The 25885-nt window shown below is 33.6% G+C and overlaps 3 protein-coding genes and 1 long non-coding RNA gene across 4 annotated transcripts; 1 reads left to right on the top strand and 3 right to left on the bottom strand.

Moving 5' to 3' along the window:
* Positions 1 to 1070: 1070 nt before the first annotated feature.
* LOC111198409 (heat stress transcription factor A-7a-like) lies at positions 1071 to 5366 on the bottom strand. Its single transcript, XM_022706841.2, has 2 exons — positions 5243 to 5366; positions 1071 to 1583 (listed from the first exon to the last, which is right to left on the bottom strand). Exon 2 carries the CDS (start codon positions 1464 to 1466, stop codon positions 1086 to 1088), a length of 381 nt encoding a protein of 126 aa, XP_022562562.1. The 5' UTR covers positions 1467 to 1583; positions 5243 to 5366; the 3' UTR covers positions 1071 to 1085.
* LOC106444337 (heat stress transcription factor A-7a-like) lies at positions 5213 to 6057 on the bottom strand. The gene is made up of 2 exons (XM_022705832.2): positions 5794 to 6057; positions 5213 to 5293 (listed from the first exon to the last, which is right to left on the bottom strand). The coding sequence occupies exons 1-2, from the start codon at positions 6055 to 6057 to the stop codon at positions 5213 to 5215; spliced, it is 345 nt and encodes a 114-aa protein (XP_022561553.1).
* Positions 6058 to 16715: 10658 nt separating this feature from the next.
* Positions 16716 to 18441, bottom strand: LOC106440079 (heat stress transcription factor A-7a). The gene is made up of 2 exons (XM_013881669.3): positions 17934 to 18441; positions 16716 to 17432 (listed from the first exon to the last, which is right to left on the bottom strand). Exons 1-2 carry the CDS (start codon positions 18195 to 18197, stop codon positions 16884 to 16886), a joined length of 813 nt encoding a protein of 270 aa, XP_013737123.1. The 5' UTR covers positions 18198 to 18441; the 3' UTR covers positions 16716 to 16883.
* Positions 18442 to 20543: 2102 nt separating this feature from the next.
* LOC125589939 lies at positions 20544 to 24768 on the top strand. Its single transcript, XR_007326103.1, has 3 exons — positions 20544 to 21970; positions 22360 to 22740; positions 22947 to 24768. It is a non-coding gene; the product is annotated as an uncharacterized LOC125589939 (long non-coding RNA).
* Positions 24769 to 25885: the final 1117 nt, after the last annotated feature.

Below are 25885 nucleotides of genomic sequence, written 5' to 3'. Positions count from 1 at the left end.
TTTTTTATATTATTTTTTCGATGGCTGTCATTGTTTTTTGCAGCCACCAAAAGCTCATTCTTCCATGATAAAAAAAAGATTCATTTTTTTTTTTTTATGTTTTTTTGTGCTCTATGTAATGTTTTTTTTTCATCAACCGTCTATTCTAATTTTAATTGGCTCATAAATAAATCTATTAGTGGTGTTCACAGTTTTGAAAGTGTTTGAGAATAACTCTCATTTTTGTCGCCCTCTTCAACTCATGCTCCTTCCTATGACTGGGATTAGATTAGGTTTGTCTTCTCGGTTTGTGGCAGCATGTGTAACATCTTTAATCCGGTCTAAAGTCAAAGTTTATTTGATCAGTTGTGTAATAATCATACAAAAACATGTAGGATCAACTATTTTGGATTCAAACAAAACTAAAATTGTAACAATTTGTACAAAGACATTTTTCCCAAAGTTACCAAGAAGGAACCCAAAACCCCAATTGAAATGTTCAAGTACACAATTTATATCAAACAACACTTTCTCAACCCGAAGTACATCTTAAAATTAGTTTGTTCTGAAGCAGGCCAGTTATAACATGGAACCCAAATATTATTTTATAAACTGATTTATTCATATAGTACTTAGATTTTACATTGGTAAAAGATACACATAAATCTTGGGGACCTCAGCACTCAAAACATCATCATACGTTCTAAGCACATTTACATTTGCAAAATGGCACACCTATACCAGTTTTTAAACCAAATTTCTTCAAACCGTATAGTATTTCATTAATAATCACGGCCTGTAAAATAAATATGAGCAATTATTTTGCTCATTGAGTACACTTCTCTATACCCGCATAATCACTACACTACCAGACATTATTTAAAGCCTTGTCAAATTTCAACGGCTGTGGAGTTACTGACAAACTATTTTTCATATGATCATCTACGTACATAAATGAACTACAACGTGTTGTATAGACATTTAGTTTACACTACTACTACTTGATAAAAATGCTTGAAAATAAACAAGAGAACAAAAAGGTGCTTGGAAATAAACAAGGGAACAAAAAAAACAAAAACTTCAAAGTACAACTAAAAGGATGCATCTTAGTTAGAAGAGGTAGAAGCCAAACTCTCATTACTAAGCAACTCTTCCCAGAAACCGTCGTCCAACTCTCTCTCGACCACCATGTCCTCTTCTTCCTTGACATTCTTCTGCTTTCCATAGCCTTGCATCTCTAGAGCCAGAGCTTCCAGCTCCGACACCGAAGAGCCTCTTCCTCTCTCCGCTGCCTCATCCTCAAGCTCCTTAACCCTCATATCTCTCTGCTTAAGTAGCTGATGCAGAAACGAAGGGCTCTGCATCGCTCTAGCCAAGAACGACATCATCTTCCTCTGTTTCTTCTCTGCTCCTTCAATCCTCTGTTCCATTGCTTTGATGTAGCTTTTATTGGTCTCCTGCTGCTGTCTCAGACTCACCAGCTCCATCAACAGCAACTGCTTCTCCTTACGAAGCTCTATGCAAGGATCTTGAATCGATGAGGACGATAAAGCAAAGGAAGCTCTTCTCTTGATGCTCTTCAGTAAATGTCTTTGTCCCAGGAGGAATATTGTTTGACTGGTTTCAGGATCACGATATCGAGCTCGCAAGAACACAAGTTATTAACTCAGAATAAGAACTCTTCTTATTAATTCTCTCTTAAGGAAACTACTCAAAACCTTAATCTCTCAATCACAAATCTCTCACACATTATATCATCTCATGATATCTATATATATATTAATAAGTAATCCTAATCTCTTTAGTACTTATAGATATAGATAACTCCTAAATCTATTTAACTCTTATCTTCATATCTCTGATGGGATTAGGATTACTTCTCGCTCAAGCTTCTCTCAAGCTTACTTCAACACTCTCCCTCCTAAGCTTGAAATCTCTCTTATCTACATCATGGACACCAATCAACTCGCGCATCTCTTTATATTTGATCCGTGCTAGAGCTTTCGTTAAGATATCGGCTTTCTGCTCACTCTGAAGAAACGCTGTTTTGACATCCAGATGATGTATTTCCCAGCCATTAGTTGCAGCAAGATTGATGAGGAAGCGTATTGTCTCTATGCGGGCTACAGGCGCGAAAACTTCCTCATAATCTATCCCATACCGTTGAACATATCCCTTCGCAACAAGACGAGATTTGTATTTGTTGATGCTTCCATCAGAGTTCCTCTTGATCTTGAAAATCCACTTAAATCCTATTGGTTTGGCTCCTGGAGGCAGATCAACAAGACTCCAAGACTCTAGACGTGTGATAGAGTCAATCTCGTCCTCACATGCTCGCACCCACTCTTTGGACTTCTTAGCTTCTTCGAACGTTCGCGGTTCATCGTTTAGACACATAAGTAGTATCTCTCCTTCTTCTTCAGCAAATAGTACATAATCATCTAGGTACTTAGGAGCTGAAGTAACCCTCTGAGATCGTCTCAGAGTGGTTTGTGACTCCTCTTGATCTTCCTCGCTTTCAATCTCGTCTTCCTCTTCTAACACCTCCTCTGTTTTCTCTGTTTTAGTCTGAAGCTCATCAGACTTTAACTTTTGTATCCCATGATTCCCGAACTCTCCAACTTTTATCTCAAAGCCTCCAGTGTCACCTTGATTCTCTTGTTTTCTGATCCAGTTCCACCCTTTTGATTCGTCAAAAACTACATCTCGACTCACCACAATCTTTTGTGTCTTTGGATCAAACATTCTATAAGCCTTTGAGCCTGGTTCAGTTCCGAGATGAACTAACAAGCGTGACCTATCATCCAGCTTCTTTAGTAGTTTCCCATCAACCTTTGCATACCCTATGCAACCAAAAATCCTGAGATGACTAATATTTGGCTTTCTCCCGTGATATGCTTCGTATGGAGTGAGATCTTTAACCACTCTTGTAGCTATCCTATTAATAAGATAGGTAGAGTGCCTTGTCGCTTCTCCCCACAGGTAGTTTGGGATGGCCATATGCTTCATTATGCTTCTTGTCATTTCCATCAAAGTTCTATTTCGCCTTTCGACAACACCATTCTGCTGTGGACTGTATGGGGCAGTAAGATGTCTCTTGATACCTGTCTCATCACAAAAAGAGTTAAACTCATATGAAACAAACTCTCCTCCTCGATCTGTTCTGAACGTTTGTATATGTGTTTTTGCCTCTTGCTCTACTAATATCTTGAAGTTTCTGAATTTGTTGAGTGCATCACTTTTGGTTTTGAGTAGAACTGTCCACATGTATCTTGAGTGATCGTCTATTAGCACAAATATGTATTTGTTCCCTGCTCGTGTGGTTGGAGTTATAGGCCCACAGAGATCACCATGAATGAGTTCTAAAACTTTTGTCGCTCGATATGATGTTGCTCTTGGAAACGTTTGTCTCGCTTGCTTTCCAAGCAAGCAAGAGCCACAAATCTTCTTCTCGATCTCAATATGAGGAGCTCCTGCAACCGGTTCACGCTGTATCATTGACTTCATTGTCTCCATATTTATGTGACCGAGCCTCGCATGCCATCTACTTGATTCGCTCGTTGTTGTGGAGAGATAACACATTGTCTCCTTTAAGCCCATTCGTACCTTATATAGCCTGTTCTTTGATCTGACTGCTTTTGCGATTAGGTTGCCATCTCGATCACGCATCATCAGAAGTTCTCCTCTCATTCTTACGTCGCATCCGGACTCGGTGGCTTGCCCCAAGCTGATGATGTTGCTCTTTAATTCGGGAATGAAATACACGTCTGTTAATTTTCTTGCTTCTCCATTCCTATCCGTGAACTCTATTGTCCCTTTTCCTTTGATGTCGATGCGCGAGTCATCACCGAAACGTACTTTTCCTGTAATGGAATCATCAATAACAGAAAAATATCTCCTATCTCCACTCATATGGTTGCTTGCCCCATTATCAAGATACCAAGTACTTTCTTCCTCTTTGTCTACTTCGTAGTTGCTTGGTATGATTTTTCCCTCGTTTAAGAAAACAACTTCATGCATCATAAGCTCATCAGCTTCTTGTGTCTGATCTTTCTCATCCTCTTGCGATTTTTGTAGCTTAAGCAACCTGTCTGGACAGTCGGCAACAAAATGCCCTATTCTATCGCACCGATAACATGTTATCCGAGAAGCATCTCTTGCTTCATTGTATCTATTCTCATTGTATCTATACTCATTGTATCTTCCACGGCCCCGACCTCTGAAGGGAGTCCGTCCTCCACGTCCTCTACCTCGATAGTTGTTGTTATTACTGTTGAAACTACGGGAAGCTTGGGATTCGTTATTAGCAAACATCAACTTGCTTTGATCCTCCTCTGTTTCTTCTTCCTCGGTCACACGCTCTTCATACGCTTTTAAGCGACCTATGATGTCCTCAAAACTCGTAGTCTTGAGGTCCAATACTTGTTCCAGCGCAGCTACTATGTGAATGTACTTCTTTCGCGGGAGACTCTTCAAGAATTTCTTGACAAGTTTTGGTTCCTCTATCTCTTCTCCAAGAGCTGCCGATTTTGAAGAAATTTCAGAGAGTTTCCCGGTAAAATCATCAATTGTCTCAGTCTCTTTCATCTTGAGACGATCAAACTCGGCCATTAATGTTTGAAGCCTAGCTTCTTTCACCCGTTCTGCTCCCATGTGCCTTGTTTTGATTGCCTCCCAAGCCTTCTTTGCTGTGTCTAGGTCTCCGACTTGAAGTACAAGTGCCTCAGGGATGGATTGAAACAATAACGCCATTGCCATGTTATTCTTCTCATCATCGACCATCTCGGTCTCTATTATCTCCCATACTTTGTGAACTTTCAATAGGAGCTTCATCTTCATGGCCCATACGGTATAGTTTGTTGAATTCAATATAGGACACTTGATTGAAGATCCTCCCTCTTTCGGTTTTGTTGATGATACGACCAGATCCCCCATTGTTGGCTCTGATACCAATTATTGTTTGACTGGTTTCAGGATCACGATATCGAGCTCGCAAGAACACAAGTTATTAACTCAGAATAAGAACTCTTCTTATTAATTCTCTCTTAAGGAAACTACTCAAAACCTTAATCTCTCAATCACAAATCTCTCACACATTATATCATCTCATGATATCTATATATATATATTAATAAGTAATCCTAATCTCTTTAGTACTTATAGATATAGATAACTCCTAAATCTATTTAACTCTTATCTTCATATCTCTGATGGGATTAGGATTACTTCTCGCTCAAGCTTCTCTCAAGCTTACTTCAACAAGGAACCCTTCGTTTGCAAACTCCCACCTCTCTGCTTCTATCTTTCTAAAACCCTATAAATAGTTTTCAAAATTGAATTTGAAAATAACTATATGGTTCACTGAATAAATGTGATTAAAAAACAACAATTATTGGGGAGAGATGTGTGCTAGTTGAAGATATTATAAAGAATTGAACAAGTGGGCAACCTTAGTCTGTAAAAAAAATATTTCGACAAGATTGATGACTCTTTCTTTGATTATTTTAAGAACCAAGTTGGCAGGAACCAAGACTCTAGAACTTACTAAACTAAGTCGACAGGAACCAAGACTCTAGAACTTACTAATTGTTTTAGAAGCCAAGTTGGTACGAATCCAAGATTCTAGAACTTACTAAAGATATTTCTTCTACTTCCACTACCGCACAGAATCTACATTTTCGATGTTTCTAGAAATAACCAATTATGCAGTAAAAAGATGAATTTCACTAACAGAGAAAACAGAGTATAAAAACAGAGGATTGCAGTTTTTGTTTTGTTGGGGTCAGAGAAGCTAGACAAAAGAAGAAGACTTACGTAAGTGTTGAGTTGTCTGATGAAGCTTGAGAAGTTGCTGTGTTTGAAGTGACGAGGGAGCAGAAACTCAGAGAATGAATGCAAATCCCAGACGACAAAACTAGTGCCTCCTCTGTTCCAAGACACGATGTGGTCTGTGCTTGGATCCTCCACAATCTCGAATGTCTTGACTAGAAATGGAGGCGGTCCGATCTCATGCAATCCTTCGATTGGTTTTGGTGGTGATGATGGTGGATCACCTTCTTGGACCGGAAACGGATTCATCGTTTTAAGAAAATGAAATGATTGTTTGGTATCTTGGATCAATGTTCCAATTAAACCATCTTGGAAACTGTTTGTTTTTATCGGATTTGAAAGTGAATGATGAAAGTGATTTGATGTTGTGGTGCTGACATATGGTTTAAGAGTTCGTTAATGTCAGTTGGGAGGAGAAGAGAGGAAGATAATATCCACGTAGGCCATGGCGAGGTGGCTTAAATAAGTAGAGTGGAAGAGTGAGTAATAATATTAAACTAGAATAATACCTGCGCCTTCCGCATGGTGAGTTTATTTATATATATTATCGATAGTTTTTTTAATATATTTGATCATTTTATTTATATATATAAAATATTTTTTGTTGTTATTATATAATTTCTTTCCGATGGATCGGATCAATTTTTATTAAAAAATAATGAAACAAAACTATAATTAATATACCATGGATTGATCGGATTGGACATTAAACAAATTATGACATAAAAACTTTATTTTTTCCATCGAACACATTCTTGAAAAAAGTGAACAGTATTGTTTTCACAGTTGAATTATTTTGACTTTTATCTTCCATATGGTTTTGAAAGCTTTCAAATCAACCATCGAATTGATACATGTCATTTTAATGTTCTTAGTCGTATATTTAAGGAAAACATACATTTTTGTAATTTAAAGTCGTTTTAAAAAATTCAAAATATAACATCTAAAAAAAAATCTAACATATAGGAAATATATAACTTATAAGGTGTCCCCATTTTTGTATTTTGAAGTCGTTTTAAAAAAAAATATAACATATAAAGTTTCCTCATTTTTGTAATTTAAAGTCATTTTAAAAAATTCAAAATATAACATATAAGAAAAAATATAATTTTTTAATTATATGGTTAATGTGATTGTTTATTTTTTAATAATATAAAATTAATCAAAATGAAGAAGGATGCAAAAATTGTTATCAAATCTTTATTATTCATAATCATTAATTGTCATATATATGTAAATCATATTAGGTAATTTTGTAGCTTTTATTTAGGGAAAAAATACACACTTCATATATTTTAGGTTAATATAATGTTCTCTAGTGGACATTAAACAAATTATGACATAAAAACCTTATTTTTTCCAGCGAACACCTTCTTGAAAAAAGTGAACAATATTGTTTTCACAGTTGAATTATTTTGACTTTTATCTTCCATATGGTTTTAAAAGCTTTCAAATCAACTATCGAATTGATACATGTCATTTTAATGTTTTTCGTCGTATACTTAAGGAAAACTTACATTTTTGTAATTTAAAGTCGTTTTAAAAAAATTCAACATATAACATATAAGAAAATTCTAACATATAAGAAAAAATATAACATACAAGGTGTACTCATTTTTGTACTTTAAAGCCGTTTTAAAAAAATATATAACATATAAGGTTTCCTCATTTTTACAATTTAAAGTCATTTAAAAAAAATCAAAATATAGCATATAAGAAAAAATCTAATTTTTTTATTATATGGTTAATGTGATTGTTTATTTTTTTAATAATATAAAATTAAACAAAATGAAGAAGGATGCAAAAATTGTTATCAAATCTTTATTATTTATAATCATTAATTGTCATATATATGTAAATCATATTAGGTAATTTCGTAGCTTTTATTTAGGGAAAGAATACACACTTCTTATATTTTAGGTTAATATAATGTTCTCTAGTGTACATTAAACAAATTATGACATAAAAACCTTATTTTTTTCCTCGAACACATTCTTGAAAAAGTGAACAGTATTGTTTTCACAGTTAAATTATTTTGACTTTTATCTTACATATGGTTTTGAAAGCTTTCAAATCAACCCTTAAACTGATACATGTCTTTTTTTTTTTTGAACACAAAACTGATACATGTCATTTTAATTTTTTAGTCGTATACTTAAGGAAAACTTACATTTTTGTAATTTAAAGTCATTTTAAAGAATTCAAAATATAACATATAAGGTGTCCTCATTTTTGTATTTTAAAGTCGTTTTAAAAAAATATAACATATAAGGTTTCCTCATTTTTGTAATTTAAAGTCATTTTAAAAAATTCAAAATATAACATATAAGAAAAAATCTAATTTTTTTATTATATGGTTAATGTGATTGTTTATTTTTTTAATAATATAAAATTAAACAAAAATGAAGAAGGATGCAAAAATTGTTATCAAATCTTTATTATTCATAATCATTAATTGTCATATATATGTAAATCATATTAGGTAATTCTGTAGCTTTTATTTAAGGAAAGAATACACACTTCTTACATTTTAAGTTAATATAATGTTCTCTAGTGGACATTAAACAAATTATGACATAAAAACCTTATTTTTTCCCTCGAACACATTCTTGAAAAAAGTGAACAATATTTTTTCCACAGTTAAATTATTTTGACATTTATATTCCATATGGTTTTCAAAGCCTTCAAATCAACCATCGAATTGTTACATGTCATTTTAATGTTTTTAGTCGTATACTTAAGGAAAACTTACATTTTTGCAATTTAAAGTCGTTTTAAAAAAAATCAAAATATAACATATAAGAAAATTCTAACATATAAGAAAAATATACCATATAAAATGTCCTCTTTTTTGTATTTTAAAGTCGTTTTTTTTTTTAAAAAAAAGTATAACATATAAGGTTTCTTCATTTTTGTAATTTTAAAGTCATTTTAAAAAATTCAAAATATAACATATAAGAAAAAATCTATTTTTTTATTATATGGTTAATGTGATTGTTTAATTTTTTTTAATAATATAAATTTAAACAAAAATGAAGAAGGATAATCCTCCTTCGGTGACCATTTTCTCCTCTCTTTGACAGTAGACACACCAAAACTTTGGCCGGTAAAGAGAAGAGGTTCGCAGGAGTCAAGATGAACTGGCCCTTGACTCATTATAAGGTTTACATAACCACCGGATTTGGCCATTTAGGAAGAAGTCTGTGTTTCTCTAGTAGAAACAAATTCTAAATCAATTCAACAAAACAAATTATTCAACCAAATCACAATTCTAAACCTATTATACAACCCTTATTAAGTGTCTTAGACTGATTTTGAAGTCAAACATTTGTTCCTTACCCTATAATAAACACTTTTCCGATTGTATGAACGAAATCCCCACAACGTAAGAGAAACACTTATACACTTTAATGAACGGTAAAGAGAATACTTTCAATTCGTTTTCAAATTTTTTATTTCATGGTTTATGATTATCTATACAAAGAATCTTCAATGGTATGCATTACAATTGTATAAGAAATGAAATACGGCAAAAAAAATTGATGTTTTGAAACCCCAAACATTAGTTCCTCGGAATTCCCTCGGAATATTCCGAGGAAATTCTGAGGAAGATAAGGGTTTCCTCGGAATTTCCTCGGAATATTCCGAGGGAATTCCGAGGAAATAGGGTTTTTAAACCGAAAACAACGTTTTGCGGTTTGAATAACACTTATATAACCCTTATTAAGTGTCTTAGACTGATTATGAAGTCAAACATTTGTTCCTCACCCTATAATAAACACTTTTCCGATTGTATGAACGAATCCCCAAAACGTAAGAGAAACACTTATACACTTTAATGAACGGTAAAGGGAATACTTTCAATTCGTTTTCAAATTTTTTATTTCATGGTTTATGATCATCTATACAAAGAATCCTCAATGGTATGCATTACAATTGTATAAGAAATGAAATACGGCAAAAAAATCGATGTTTTGAAACCCCAAACACTAGTTCCTCGGAATTTCCTCGGAATATTTTCATTTAACGGGGCAAATATTTCGCGAAAATTGAAATTGGAATTCCGAAGAAATTCCGACGGAAACTATCCGTCGGACCCTAGGTTTTATAAACACGAGCCGCTTGTTCTTCCCCATTTCTCTCTTCTTCCTCTGCGCGGCTCCTCTCTCCTCTCCGGCGAGCTCTCCCTTCTCTCCGACGATATCTCCGGCGATCTCCCCCTTCTCTTACACAAATCATGTAAGGACTCTATCTCACTCTCTTAGGTTCTATTTGTTAGGTTTTTTTGTAGATTTGATAGATTTTTGTTAGGGTGATTCATGCAAAAATTGTTATCAAATCTTTATTATTCATAATCATTAATTGCCATATATATGTAAATCATATTAGGTAATTCCGTAGCTTTTATTTAAGGAAAGAATACACACTTCCTATATTTTAGGTTAATATAATGTTTTCTAGTGTTATATAATTATGGAATAATGTGACACCATTAGATTAAACTATACTTTATATTACATGCTTTAGAATTCTTTGAAATGAAATTTAGAAGGCATTTAGAGTGCCACCTAGGATTTGGGTTTTTTTATAATTAATACAAAATTAAAGTTCTAATTTTTCAAATGCTTCTCAATTAATATATAGGGAATTGAATAAAAAATATATAATTATAGTACTCTTTCTCACTCACTCGACTTTAGAAAATTCGAAAGCTCCGGAATATTAAGAGGAGAAAAGGGTTGGGTTCGAAACTTCTCGAACTTCATGTATTGACGACTGTGCGGTATAGTTTTCACGTGGTGCCCATCGTCTTATGTATCTATTTAAGAATATAACTTGAATTTGATCCGTATGGTGTTTGTTTTCTTTTTTTTATACATAAATTATTGTTTTATAATATAAGTGGTATATATTTTAAACGTTAATCGTATACTTAAATATTTATATAACTATTTCAAATACAATAATTTTATAATTTACATGTTATAACTAATCAATTTTGTAAAACCGTATGTATTTGTCACTTCTTATTCTATTTTTATCTTATTGTATTTGCATTTAGTTATTAAGCAAATAAATATATTCATAAGAAAACATATTTGAAAATTATTTTGTATTTAATTTATGCTAAATTTTGACCCGTCTTTCAAAGATGGATTTCTTTTTACCAATATTTTTTATGTTTATTCACTTTAGATAATATATTACTGTATATAAAAAAGTCTAAGAAATGTTAATTTTTAGACATGTATTATATACTTTGCTCATTTTAAGCCGTTTTATAATCATATTATATTTTTAAAATAAATAGTTTATATTTATGAAAATAAAATTTATAAATTTATCAACTGAATATACTTTTATCATATTTATTTAAATATAATAATTGTATTTTAAGATGATCATAACTATAAAGTAGATAAAATATGATATAATTTATTTATTTTTAATTTTATAAACGATAAATTAAAATACACTAAATTTTTACACATATTTATCAGAATTTTTAAAATATAATATATGAATGAAAATATATTATATTATGAAAATAAAATAAAATATATATTATATTTAAAATGAAAATATTATAAGCTTTAAAAAAATACATGTTAAAAAAAATACATGTTAATTTTTATATAGTTTTGAACATAAATATTTTATATATGTATTATATAGTTTGCTAATGTTAACATATTTTACCAACATATTAGATTTTATTTTTGAAGATAAATATTTTATACTTACGAAAATAAAATATATAAATCTATAAATTTAATACAATTTTATTATATTTACCTCAATATAATAATTTTATTTTAATATGATTGATTATGATTATATAATAGATAAAATATCATAGAATTTTTTATTTTATAAACGATAACTGAATATATTAATGTACAATAATATTTTAAACTAATTTCGAAATTAGTAAAAATATTTAAATATAATTTTGAAAATGAAGATTTTGTAAAAATCTTTTAAAACAAATTTGTTAAAATTTTATATCAAAATTAAAAGATATCAAAAGATATTATGATTAAAGTATTTTAAAGATTCTATGTATTGCTGTCAAAAAAAAAAAAGATTCTATGTATCATTAGTATTAATAAAATACATTTAAAAAGATTTCTAAGTGATGGTCCAAATTAAAAAAATCACTCATGAAAGAAGTCATGACTTCTATTTTAATATATAAGATACTTGACAACCTTAATGATGTGACAATTCCATGATTGGTTCTAATTAACTGTTTTTCATGTTGATGTGACAATTGGTCCATCTGAACATTTGGTTTGTTATCTAAACCTGATGATTAGCAAATATTTATTTAACTAGGTGATACCTGCGCCCTGCGCGGAGAGAATGGATTAAAAGAGATTATAACTTTTAATCTATAGATATTAGAAATGCAAAACTTATAGTCACAAGATTGCATATTATATAATGAGTTGAGACCCACCATAAGTGTTTTGCTTGCAAGATCGAATTTGTAATGAAGGTTTGGGAAGAAGAATGTGATGAGTAGATGTGTTCAAAACAACCTATTTATATATACGATGAGGAAGGATTAGATTTCAAATGATGAAATCGTATGTGATTCGGATGAAAGCTAATCTATAAGAGTAATCAAAAACTTATTTAAACTAAATTATGAAGGAAAAAAAAACACATACAATAGAATTATTGTTTTCATAAAATAAAGTATACATATAAGATAAAACGAAATATAAGCAATAAACTAATAAAATTCTTGAAAAACATGAGCAAGGACACCATAAGAAACACACTTAATGATGACGTTACTGTAATCATAAAACATGATATTGCAAATGTGATAGAATAACATAATAAAGTGAAATCACGATGTTATCACCTAGGTAAAATGACAATGTTACCACCTAGGTAAAATCAGAAAAACCTAATGTTTTGGTAACAATGTTTTGACATATAGACTGTGGTGAGGAGATGTTAACATCGGCTGCATATTTATATACAAGAAGTTTTGGGTCTTGGGTTTGCTATCTTTATTCGAAATCACTTTAAATATATGTAATATTCAATAATTAATACTGAATAACTTGCGCTACAATTCTATTTTGAAACTCGCCTTATTACTCCATTTGCGAATTGATCTTTCAAAATCAGAAAACATTTTATTCCTATTTTTAATATAAGGAAACAAAGATTGCAGCTTGGTTGAAAAAATCAATCGATCTCAAATCAATAATCAATTCTGATTTTGAAACTTTTCATTTTTCGTCGCAATTTTTGTATAGAAATTATTGAGTTCAACTCCTATACCATACATTTATTCCAATAGCGTCATATTTATCTTTATACATTCCTGATTTGAAATATCATGGAGATCATCGTATGTCCCATTAAGTGTTGTGTGATTGACAATCCCTTCGTTTAGGTGAAAACTTATATTATTAAGAAAATAGAAAAATATTGTAATATGTAAGTTTTAATATATATTTATTTTCACCAATGCCATTATTGTAATATATATTTATTTTCACCAATGCCATTATTGAACATTGTGTTTGACAACACATATATAACGAATTCGTGATATAGCAACACATATATAAGTAGATATGTAGATATATACGTACACAATAGATTTTATATAGTTTAACTATATTGAAAGGCATTAATATTTAAGTCAGACTATACAAATTTCCATATTGAAATCGATAATTATGAAGAATCTCTGGCTATGGTAATAAAATCTCTGCGTATTTGAAAATGGAAACGTTTGTAATCAAAGAGTAGTAGGGCATGGGATAAATTATTTTGTTAGTCAATAAGCTTATAGTATATACAGAAGTTTTAATGTAATTAGCAATGGCAAATTTTGTAATTAGTCTAGTTAAGAAAGGGTGTTTGAATATAAGGTGTGAGAGAGCTTGTGGTGATGCCACGTAGGAAATGGCACACATGTAATAAACACATGAAGTAAAGGTAAGTTTTATCTAATGCTCCTCAAATAATAAGAAAGGGATAATCATTCTAGACTGGACGATCAAAACAGTGTCCGGTTTGGAACATTTTTTTTTATCATGACAACAATATATAGTAAAAAGAAAATAATATCGCTAAGAGCATCTCCAACCCTCCCCTATTTTTACTTCTATAATAGCATTTAAAGACAAAATCACTCCAATCTACTTCTATTTCTACTTTTAAAATAGAGATTGTTATTTTTTCCTCTATTTATAGAGGAAGAAATAGCATTCCTCTATATTTTGCTCTATATTTTGAGATATCTATTTTAGAGAAATACATTGGAGCAAAACACATCTCTATTATAGAGTTCCTCTATTTTAGAGGTAAAAATAAGGGAATACATTGGAGATGGTCTAAAAACGACTTGTATAAACAATTCCTAATTGGTCCGCCTGGTCTTTATTTAGAGACTCTCCTAGCCACCCTATTTTCCTGATATCAGATAATTTTCTGACAGGTGCTGAACAGGTCAAGTGACACTTGATCAATTACTGCGGCCGCTTGTGATTCGTGTCTGTTCTCAGCATTCTGGTTTTCGTTACTGTTAAGCTTAATATCAAACTGAATCGTTCAAATACCAGAAGTTTTTTTCGTTCTTAAAAACCCTATTGCGGATACTTACCACGGATTATATCGAAATTTCAAAACTGGTTAAATAAATCAATTATTTAAATAAAATTATACATGAAAAAATAAATATGTTTTTGCAAATAAAAGTGATAACTGGAGTGAAAAATACATGATAACCAAAAAAAAACCAATGAAAAATGTCTTAATTTTCTCTTTTTCTATTTTCTACTAATATTTTCGCATTTTTATATTATTTTTTCGGTGGCTATCATCGTTTTTTGCAGCCACCAAAAGCTCATTCTTCCATATGATAAGAGAAACTCGTTTTTCCTTTTTTTTATGTTTTTCTTGTGCTCTGTGTAATTTTTTATTTTTTTCATCAACCGTCTATTCTAATTTTAATTATTGGCTCATAAATAAATCTATTAGCGGTGTTCACAGTTTTGAAAGTGTTTGAGAATAATTAATTTTGGTTTCAAATTAATATCTACGGAATATACAAATAAGATAGAAATGGTGGTAGACTTTCTCTCTCTTCTCTCTCTGAGATTTTGAGAGTTTGAAAGTCGCGGTGGTTCCCCTCCGAGCAGAGATTACCGGCTCCGGTACACGGTGGTCCCTTCGACAGAGTGCAGCCGGCTTTATTTCTGGTTTTGTCTCTGGTGGTTCGCGCTCCCTTTGGCGAAACTATCCGGCGGTTTGTCTTTCCTTGTGGCGATGAAGCTCTGATGGTGTTGTTGCGCTATGTCCCGAGCCGTTTCATTCGCCTGCGGTGGAGATCGGATGATTGGGTTGTTGTAGTTGGGTTCCCTTGGGAGTAATCGAGGTATCTGTCGGGTTTGTGGTGATTGTGGACCTCAGCATAGATGAGATCTCGATCTTGTTTCGATTGATCTCTCTAACGCGTACGATTGAAGAAGCTGTTCCCAATAATCTTCCAATACAGTCGTTGAAGGTGGTTGCGGTGGTTCTGGTTAAGGTCCGGGGTGAATTCGGTGTCGTCGTTTTGATCCTGGCGTGTTCCGGCGAAGCTCGCGGTTGTTTTCCGTCTTCGCCGACGTTAACCTCGCGTTTGGGTCGCGTTCGGTGGCGGTGTCTGGTTGTGTGACGCGTGTCTCGCTTTGGTGTTTCGGGCTGACATGTGTCTTTCCCTTTCGTTAAATGCAACACGCGTTTTCTTTGGAGTGTTTTCTTGTCGGTTTGTCTGACTTTGTTCTTTGGGCCTGAGGTCGTTTGTGTTTTTGTCTTTGGTTTGGCCCGTTGGTTTAGGCTTTTAGGGGTTGGGCCATGCTGTATGGTTTTTTGGCGTTCGGGCTTGGCCCGTTTAATAAAATAAAATATAGATGAAAAAAAAAAGTTTGAGAATAATTCTCATTTCTGTCGCTCTCTTCGACTCATGCTCCTTCCTATGACTAGGATTAGATTAGGTTTGCCTTCTCGGTTTGTGGCAGCATGTGTAACATCTTTAATTCGGTCTAAAGTCAAAGTTTATTTGATCAGTTGTGTAATAATCAAACAAAAACATGTACGGTAAACTATTTTAAATTCAAACAAAACTAAAATTGTAACAATTTGTACAAAGACATTTTCCCCAAAGTTACCAAGACGGAACCCAAAACCCCAATTGAAATGTTCAAGTACACATTTTATATCAAACATAACTCAAAATAACTCAACACTTTCTCAACCCGAATAACATGGAACTCAAATACTCCATCTGTTTCAATATAGATGATGTTTTAAAATGATTATTTTATTTCAATTTACATAAAGTTTTGAGATTTTAAGGTTAATTTTAACTTTTTTGAAAAATATTCAACCAATTATATTTTACAGTTTTTTTATAATTGGTTAACTGATTTTAAAATTATATCTTAGAAAAATGTAAAATTTTAAATCTTTGTACACTAAGACAAAACATCAAATGAAACGGATGAAATATTATTTTATAACCTGATTTATTCATATAGTACTTAGATTTTACATTAGTAAATGATACACATAAATCTTGCAACTCAGCACTCAAAACATCATCATACGTACTAAGAACATTTACATTTGCAAAATGGCACACCTATACCAGTTTTTAAACCAAATTACTTCAAACCGTATAGTATTTCATTAATAATTACCTGTAAAATAAACATGAGCAATTATTTTGCTCATTGAGTTCACTTCTCCCTACCCACATAATCACTATGTACACTACCAGACATTATTCAAAGCCTTGTCAAATGTCAACGGCTGTGGAGTTACCGACAAACTATTTTTCATATGATTATCTACGTACATAAAGGAACTACAACGTGTTGTATAGACTTTATTTTTAATTTTTTTTCTGCAAAACATGTTGTATAGACATTTAGTTTACACTACTACTTGATAAAAATTGCTTGGAAATAAACAAGAGAACAAAAAAGTGCTCGAAAACAAGGGAACAAAAAAAACAAAAGCTTCAAAATACAACTAAAAGGCAAAAGGAATACATCTTAGGTAGAAGAGGTAGAAGCCAAACTCTCATTACTAAGCAACTCTTCCCAGAAACCATCGTCCAACTCTCTCTCGACCACCATGTCCTCTTCTTCCTTGACATTCTTCTGCTTTCCATAGCCTTGCATCTCTAGAGCCAGAGCTTCCAGCTCCGACACCGAAGAGCCTCTTCCTCTCTCCGCTGCCTCATCCTCAAGCTCCTTAACCCTCATATCTCTCTGCTTAAGTAGCTGATGCAGAAACGAAGGGCTCTGCATCGCTCTAGCCAAGAACGACATCATCTTCCTCTGTTTCTTCTCTGCTCCTTCAATCCTCTGTTCCATTGCTTTGATGTAGCTTTTATTGGTCTCCTGCTGCTGTCTCAGACTCACCAGCTCCATCAACAGCAACTGCTTCTCCTTACGAAGCTCTATGCAAGGATCTTGAATCGATGAGGACGATAAAGCAAAGGAAGCTCTTCTCTTGATGCTCTTCAGTAAATGTCTTTGTCCCAGGAGGAACCCTTCGTTTGCAAACTCCCACCTCTCTGCTTCTATCTTTCTAAAACCCTATAAATAGTTTTCAAAATTGAATTTGAAAATAACTATATGGTTCACTGAATAAATGTGATTAAAAAACAACAATTATTGGGGAGAGATGTGTGCTAGTTGAAGATATTATAAAGAATTGAACAAGTGGGCAACCTTAGTCTGTAAAAAAAAAAATTGGGACAAGATGGATGACTCTTTCTTTGATTATTTTAAGAACCAAGTTGGCAGGAACCAAGACTCTAGAACTTACTAAACTAAGTCGACAGGAACCAAGACTCTAGAACTTACTAATTGTTTTAGAAGCCAAGTTGGTACGAATCCAAGATTCTAGAACTTACTAAAGATATTTCTTCTACTTCCACTACCGCACAGAATCTACATTTTCGATGTTTCTAGAAATAACCAATTATGCAGTAAAAAGATGAATTTCGCTAACAGAGAAAACAGAGTATAAAAACAGAGCATTGCTGTTTTTGTTTTCTTGGGGTCAGAGAAGCTAGACAAAAGAAGAAGACTTACGTAAGTGTTGAGTTGTCTGACGAAGCTTGAGAAGTTGCTGTGTTTGAAGTGACGAGGGAGAAGAAACTCAGAGAAAGAATGCAAATCCCAGACGACAAAACTAGTGCCTCCTCTGTTCCAAGACACGATGTGGTCCGTGTTTGGATCCTCCACAATCTCGAATGTCTTGATCAGAAACGGAGGCGGTCCTATTTCGTGCAACCCTTCAACTGGTTTTGGTGGTGACAGTGGTGGATCACCTTCTTGGACCGGAAACGGATTCATCGATTCTGTAAAAAAAAAAAACTAAAAAGAAATGGTTTTTATTGGTGATTCGATCCTTGGATCAGTGACCCAATAAAACCGTCTCGGAAATTGGGTTTTATCGGATTCGAAATTGAAAAAAGTGATTTGATTTTATGGCGCTGACATGGTTGAGAAGTTCGTTTATGGTAGTTGGGAGGAGAAGAGAGGAAGGTAATATCCACGTAGGCCATGGCGAGGTTGCTTAAATAAGTAGAGTGGGAGAGTGAGTAAATAATATTAAATTGAATAAACATATTAATATAGTACTCTCTCGCTCGCTCACTCACTCGACTTTAGAAAATTCGAAAGTTCCGGAATATTAAGAAGAGAAAAAACTTGGGTTCGAAAGTTCTCGAACTTCATATATTGACGAGGTTTTCACGTGGTGTCCATCATCTTATAGTAGTACTATTTATTAATTAACAATATAAAACTCGACAGCCTTAATGAAATGAGAATTCGCTGATGTGGCAACCGATCGATCCATGTGGACATTTGGTTTGTTTGTCTTAACCGGATGACTAGCAAATAATTTATCAATTAATTCTAGATTGGACGATCAAAACAGTGTCCGGTTTGGAACATGGTTTCTTTTATCATGGCAGCAAAATATAGTAAAAAGAAAGTAGTGTCTATTTATATATTTTTGACCATATAGAACAAATCCTAATTGGTCTGCCTGGACTTTTCCTAGCCACTTTTCCTGATGATCAGATCATTCTCGGACATGTGTTGATCACTGAGAGTGACACTTGTTCAGTTACTCCCGCGGCTTAACATCTGGCTTTCCTTACTCTTAAGCTTACAGTACCAAACTGAATCTTTCACATACTTGTAAACGACCGTGACCCAATATGTTATTGGGAAAACCCATTTGTTTTTTTTAATTAAAACCCAAAATCTCCTTTTCATTTTATTTTATCCCATATTGAAAGTTTAGAAAATTTTCATCCATTCTCTTCTCCTATATAAGGAACTCTACCCTTTCTTTTCATTCTCATCAAGTCAAAGTATTTATTTGCATGTGACGAGTTGTTGTTGAATTATCTGACGACCAGTCACTAGTGAATTTTTCCGGTGGGATTTCCGGGTGATTCCGGGTGAGCTTCCGGCGAGATTTTTGGGCGAGCTTCCGACAGGATTTCTTGACGAGCTTCCGGTGAATTTTTCTAGCAAGTTTACCGCCTCCTTATTTCTAGTTTAGAAAATAAATTATTTTAAGAAAGTTACTATTTTAGGAAAGTTTCTATTTTAGGAAAGTTTCTGTTTAGATAACGTTACTATTTTTAGAAAGGTTCTAGTTTAGGAAAGTTTCCATTTTTAGAAACTTTATTTCCTGAGACTCTGAGCCTAAGCCGTTGATACTCATGTTGCAGTTGACGTCAGTTGACCATCTTTCGTTGATCATTCCAGCCAGTGACTAAGGTGAGGGTCTTTTCTCGAGCTTCTCTTACACGGCTTAGTACCACGAATAAGTATAATTTATTTCTAATGTGTTTCTGTCTGCGTGAAATTGAGTCTGTCATTGCTTGTTTAGTTTGTAGGTTTTTTGCTTAAACTAGAAATAGGGTTATAGATGGTTGAACAATACTTGTTCATTTATAATTGATAATATATATATATATATATATATAGTATATTGATGTGATTTGGATGAAAGCCGACCATGGGTGTATCGGCTGGAGACAGTACATTGGGTGTGGTATTTGCCACGGCACAGCGTAGTCGACCTGTTGTGCCAAGGCGGGGAGGTCGATAAATCGTCTACGGGCGTGTGTTACCGAGCACATATTCGGTGGTGTTTTTGGCCTGTTAGTGGGCAGTTTGTTTGATCTCTGGGTACTTTAGGTACCGTGCGTGTTAGGATTAAATTATATTTATTCGGAGTATTCTGTCCGGGTCCATGGACTTCGGGTTTAGTATCCCATACCTCAATGAGTGACTACCCTGTTACTCACCCCTCTTTCTTCCTCATTTCAGGTGAGACAGATGAGTATATGTTATTTTGGACAGATTGGTGCTACTGGACTTTTTATTCGAATTTTTATTTGGGCTTCGGGTGAGTGTAATTGGGTATATTGACTTTTATTATACGAGATATTGTTGGTGACCCGTTGTTCTCCAGATAGGAGGTGACATGTGTTATAAGTGGTATCAGAGCTGGTTAGCCATCTCGGTTCCGACCCGAGAGGCGTCTTGAGACCTGTCGTGGGCGCAACGAGGACGTTGAGTTCTTTGAGAGGGGGTGAATTGTAACATCCCGGGTTGTGATATATGGAAAGGCTTAAGAGAATTGATTTGGCTACCTATGTCACCAAAGTTGACTTACCTTTTCCGGAGCACATCCTGAAGAACTCCAGAGTTAAGCGTGCTTGAGCTGGAGTAGTGGAAGGATGGGTGACCTATCGGGAAGTGATTCTCGATAGCGTGCGAGTGAGGCCAAAGCACGGGAAAAAGTCGGGTGGTGATTACAGGGTCAGTAAACAATGATTTCGAGCCTTGGAAAAATTAACGGACCGACCGTCGGACAGGATGAGCCCACGGGCTGAGAGAACGGACGTGGGTGTCCCATTAGCTGTGGGTGGTCGGGGCGTTATAATACTATGGCAAGTTTTCTTTTTTTTTTTCTTAAAAGGACAATAGTAGATATTTATCACCGAATAAATCGAAATTCCAAGATTGAAGACTGGTTATATGAATCAACTATATCTATACTATATTAAAAGGGTTATATGAGGAGTAGAGAGGCTGTCCACGTCCTCAATTAAATCAACCAATGAGGAGTTTCTGTTTTGCCACGTCAGACACGCTATCTCCAGAAGCGGGTCTCTGCTTTTTCTCTTCGTCTTCTCCGTTGTCTTTGTTTCCTTCGATCGCCGTTCTGGTTTACTAACAATCAATCCCCTCCCCTGCAATCAATCCCCTCACCATTTCTATACACTATTTGATCTCATTAATGGAACCTTTTGGCTTTCCCAATCTGAGATTCTATATAAATCTCGCACTCCACCTCTTATCTTCACCAAAACGTATTCCCTCCTCAAGATTATACTATACCAAAACCTATCACGAGTTCACACTTCATCAGAGTCTCCACGTCAGCCAATTGCCTTCTTTCTTACTCTCATGTGCCTCCTCTAGCGAACGAGCGAGGCAATCTCCAGTCACCGGAGAAGGAATCCGAGGCGAACGCCGCTATTTGGAGAAGGATAAAGGATAGAGCTCGATTGAGAGGATCGTTCTCCGTCTACGGAACTTAGGATTAGCAGCTTCTGACGACGACGAGGAGGACGATGCGGAGGATAGCAACGAGGAGGATGTGAAGAAGCCAGTGACTGGAGAAGAGAGGTTAGGCGATTTGCTGAAGAGAGAGTGGGTGAGGCCTGATGTGATACTCGCTGAGGGAGAAGAGAGTGATGATGAGGAGGACGATGATGTGTTGTTGCCGTAGGAGAAGAACGAGGAAGAACAGGTGGCGGAGAGGAATGAAGGAGATGGAGGATTGTCGGCGGTGAAGAAGAGGAGAGCTAGAGCTCCGTCGTTGGCGGAGCTTACAATTGAGGATTCTGAGTTATGGAGGCTGAGGAGAGACGGGATGTATCTGAGGGTGAGGATTAATATACCTAAAGCTGGCCTCACGCAGGCGGTGATGGAGAAGATTCATGATACTTGGAGGAAAGAGGAGCTTGTGAGGCTTAAGTTCCATGAGGTGCTTGCTCGTGATATGAAGACCGGCTCATGAGATTGTTGAGGTCTGTTTCAATTGATTCCTGGTTGAAAAAGATCTCTTTATTGCGTGCAGGACGTTAGTTGAATTTGAGGTGTGGAATTTGAAATTAGATAGCTAATATATAGGGACAATAACCACTTAATCTCAAGTTAGTTCTGCAATAGAATGGTCTTAGTAATGATCATTCAAGTTAGTTCTCTCTTAGTTCTTGAATGATCTTGAACAATAATTACCTAATCTCATTACCTAATCTCAACTTAGTTCTGAAACTTAGTAGTTCTATTTCTTAGTAACAATAATGCAGTTTTGTATAGGAGATGGAGCTGAGCATGGCTGTTAAGTAGTAACAAGTTGATGCAAAAAAAAAAATTGTTTTGTTGGGAACTGATTGGGTTTACTCTTGATGGGCAGCGTCGAACTGGTGGAATGGTGATATGGAGAGCAGGAAGTGTAATGGTGGTTTACCGTGGACGTGGCTATCAAGGACCTTCTGCAGTCTTTAATCAAATGGCCAGATCTGAAGAAACACTATCAAGGACCTTCAGCGGGAAGTGTGCTGGTGTATTCTTATGTAACAGTAGATGATTTGATGCGTTTCTTTAGTGTCATTTCATGATATCTTTAGATATGAAGATAGGTTGGTTGATGTTCTTGAAAACATGGCGTTTTAAGGTGTATTGGTTTGAGTTTTTGCAGCTGATGAGAGAAGATGAGGCAACCCTTGGTAAAATAACTAAGCCTAGGCGTCCCAGGACTGTTGTTCTGTGTCCCACCAGAGAACTCTCTGAGCAGGTTCTTCTACTTCTACTGCTTTTGTTTTCTCTCTTTACCAAGATTAGTTGCTGCTCTAGGACATTGTAAATTTGGATTCCATGTTTGAGTTGAAACAAATTTGAACTTGTGAAAAAAAAATAAAAAAATATGAACTTGTGGTTGCTGAGTAAAATGTAAAAGTTGGAATATTTATTTTCTAGAAAGTTTTGGTTGCCTTCTTATAGGATGACCATATATAACACTAGAGATCATGAGGCATATGCCTGAGCATCCCAACGTTGTTACCTTGAAGGAGACTTATGAGGATGAGCATGTTGTGCATTTGGGTATGGAGCTTTGTGAAGGTGTTGAGTTGTTTGATAGGATTGTGGCGAGAGGGCATTACACTGAGAGAGCTGCTGCTGTTGTCACTAAGACCATCATGTCAGTTGTTCAGGTTCGTCACGGTTTTGCTCTTTGTTTATCTCCAGATTGGTCTATAGATGTTCTATGTCTTAGTTTAAGCTCGTGTGCTGCTCCTTCTTCCTCTTCCCTTGTCGTAAAATCCTTCAAAGGTTTCCATTTGGACCTGTTTTTGATTGTCCTTAATGCTATGCTACACTAGGATTAGGCCACTTAATCTCTTTGCTGCAGTCAGAAAATGGAAATTGTGGGTTTATGCCATGTATATACAGAGTTTGGGTGATGTTCGCATTTGATGATTCTGATTCTGATTTGATTTGTGTTTTAATTGATAAAGACAGTTGCTTGCTCTTTTATGAATCTGTCCGTAATTGTCTTATTTACTATGCTACACTAGGGCTAGGCTACTAAATCTCTATGCTGCACTCACAAAATGGAAACCGTGGGTTCTTGCCATGAATATTGAGATTTTGGTGGTGTTTGCTCTAATTTCATTTGTATTAAGCAGTCATTTTGCATGTGATGCATAATAGACTTGCTTCTTAGAGGATTTTTTTTAAAAGTTCTTAGAGGTTTTTTTTTTAAATTTCACATACGAGTTCTTGGAGCTTTGTTTTCAAAAGTTAACATGTGTGTTATATGTTTCTACGCCGTTACTTTTCTGATTTTATGATAAAGAAGTTTAAGACAGACTTTTTACATAAACTTTGGTTATGATCTGGTATCTATATCTATTTATTTCAAGTGTTTATGCACCTCCATGCGGGGAATCACCAACTGTTCCAAAACAAGCAAACAAAAATTAACTATATGATTTCCCTACTTATTTCTACCCAGAACAAAACTCATATCTTAAAACATGAACGGTTGTTATTGCAAAAATCAAATAGATTTATTAGTTTGATGGGATTTATTGTTTTCAAAGTCTAGCATATCTTAATATAGAATAAATACTTTAAAAATACACTAGATCAAGATGAGATGGTCAACATTTTAAGAAAAACAAGTGAAGAAAGATGACCGAAAAGAATAAGAGAAATTATTGGGTTCACCCCTTAGGTGAATCTATAGGTTCACCAACCAATGAAAATTGGTTATTTTATATACAGATTTTTTCAAAAAAGAAAACAAAATATTTAAAATTATTTTTTAAATAAAAGGATATAAAATAAATAAGAAAGTATAATAGCAATAAAAATGATTTTTTAATATTGTTAAAGCTGTTCATACTAAACACTAAACATGAAACCTTAAACCCTTAGATAAACACTAAACCCCAACCCCTTGGGTAAATCCTAAACCCATGGATAAACTCATAATTGTTGGAATATCTCTTTACCCAAGGGTTTAAGATTTATCCAAGGGTTTAAGGATTAATATTTAAGGTTTAGAGTTTAGGGTTTAGGGTTTAGTATGAACAGTTTTAACAACATTAAAAATTCTTTTTTTACAGCTGCTACTATTTTTTATTTATTTTTTATATTTTACCTAAAGGTTTAGGGTTTATCCAAAGGTTTAGGGTTTAAGGTTTAGTGTTTAGGATTTAGCGTATAGGGTTTAGTATGAACGTTTAACAATGTTAAAAAAAATTTGTTTTTTATTGCTATTAAATATGCTCAACGCAAATACACATAAAAATGAGACATCATATTTGGATATATTTAAATAAATAATTTTAAATATATTATATTCTTGATAATTTTAAAATTACCTAAAAGAAACTAAATTATTAAAAAATTAATATACAAATAAAACTAAAACAATATTTTGTAACATCAAAATAATAAATGAATAAAAATATATTATGTTAATAAAATAGATTTTAGATTTTAAAGACTTCTAATTTATGTAATATTAAAAATTAAAAATTTGTTTATTACAATTAATATTTTACTATTAGATATATTAAAATAATATTCTAGATTGATATTCAATTGTCAGTTTTCAACTATTACACGTAAAAAATATTATTAAGTACATTTTTTTTTTTGAAAAAGAGGTTTTATATTTTAAGTAGGTTATTATTGGATTACTTTTTTTCTTTTCGTGAATTTATTCGATATGAGATTTCGATCTCTTAAACTAAGATAACTTATGTTCTATACATAATTATATTTTTTTACGTAACTCTAAAATTTCAGACTTGATTCTTTATATTTTATTAGTTAATTGTGTTACATATAATAGAAATACTTACTTCAAACTTAAAATATAAAAAAAATTCAAATTTAAAATTAGTTATATATAATTTAATATATAAAAATTCACATACAATTAAAAATGATAAATGTAATAAATTTAAATACATTATCCGCGCATAGCGCGGAAAAATGATCTAGTTTGAATAAAAGATGTTGAAAAAGACAAATGCACTGACGATATTTGCTTAATAGTCGGAGTGATAGAATACAGGAGAGAACCAAGAGTTTATTACAACTAGTGAAAAACGTTACATATATAATTAGAATATGATCTTCATATAAGGAATAGTGTGTATGTCGAACATCTATTCCGTTACACACCCACCCGGATACTTATATTAACTTGTAAGTAAACATCTTAATCGTTTTCTTTAAACCAGAACTAGGGGGTGTATTCAATCTAAAATTTGAGGTGATTTGATTTCTAATAAGGTTTTAGATGAAAGAATTGCAGAGAATAAAATGATTTTTGTTAAACCACTCTAGAATATCACCTAAAACTATGAGATTTGAGTTTTAATTTTTTTAACTAAGAAACTCCGCCCAAACACTTTTAAATC

The sequence above is a fragment of the Brassica napus genome, chromosome C7, assembly GCF_020379485.1.
Source record: "Brassica napus cultivar Da-Ae chromosome C7, Da-Ae, whole genome shotgun sequence".
In the NCBI taxonomy this organism is placed as follows: Eukaryota; Viridiplantae; Streptophyta; class Magnoliopsida; order Brassicales; family Brassicaceae; genus Brassica; species Brassica napus.
Note: the sequence above shows the minus strand (reverse complement) of the source record. Positions and strands in the feature narration are given on the sequence as shown.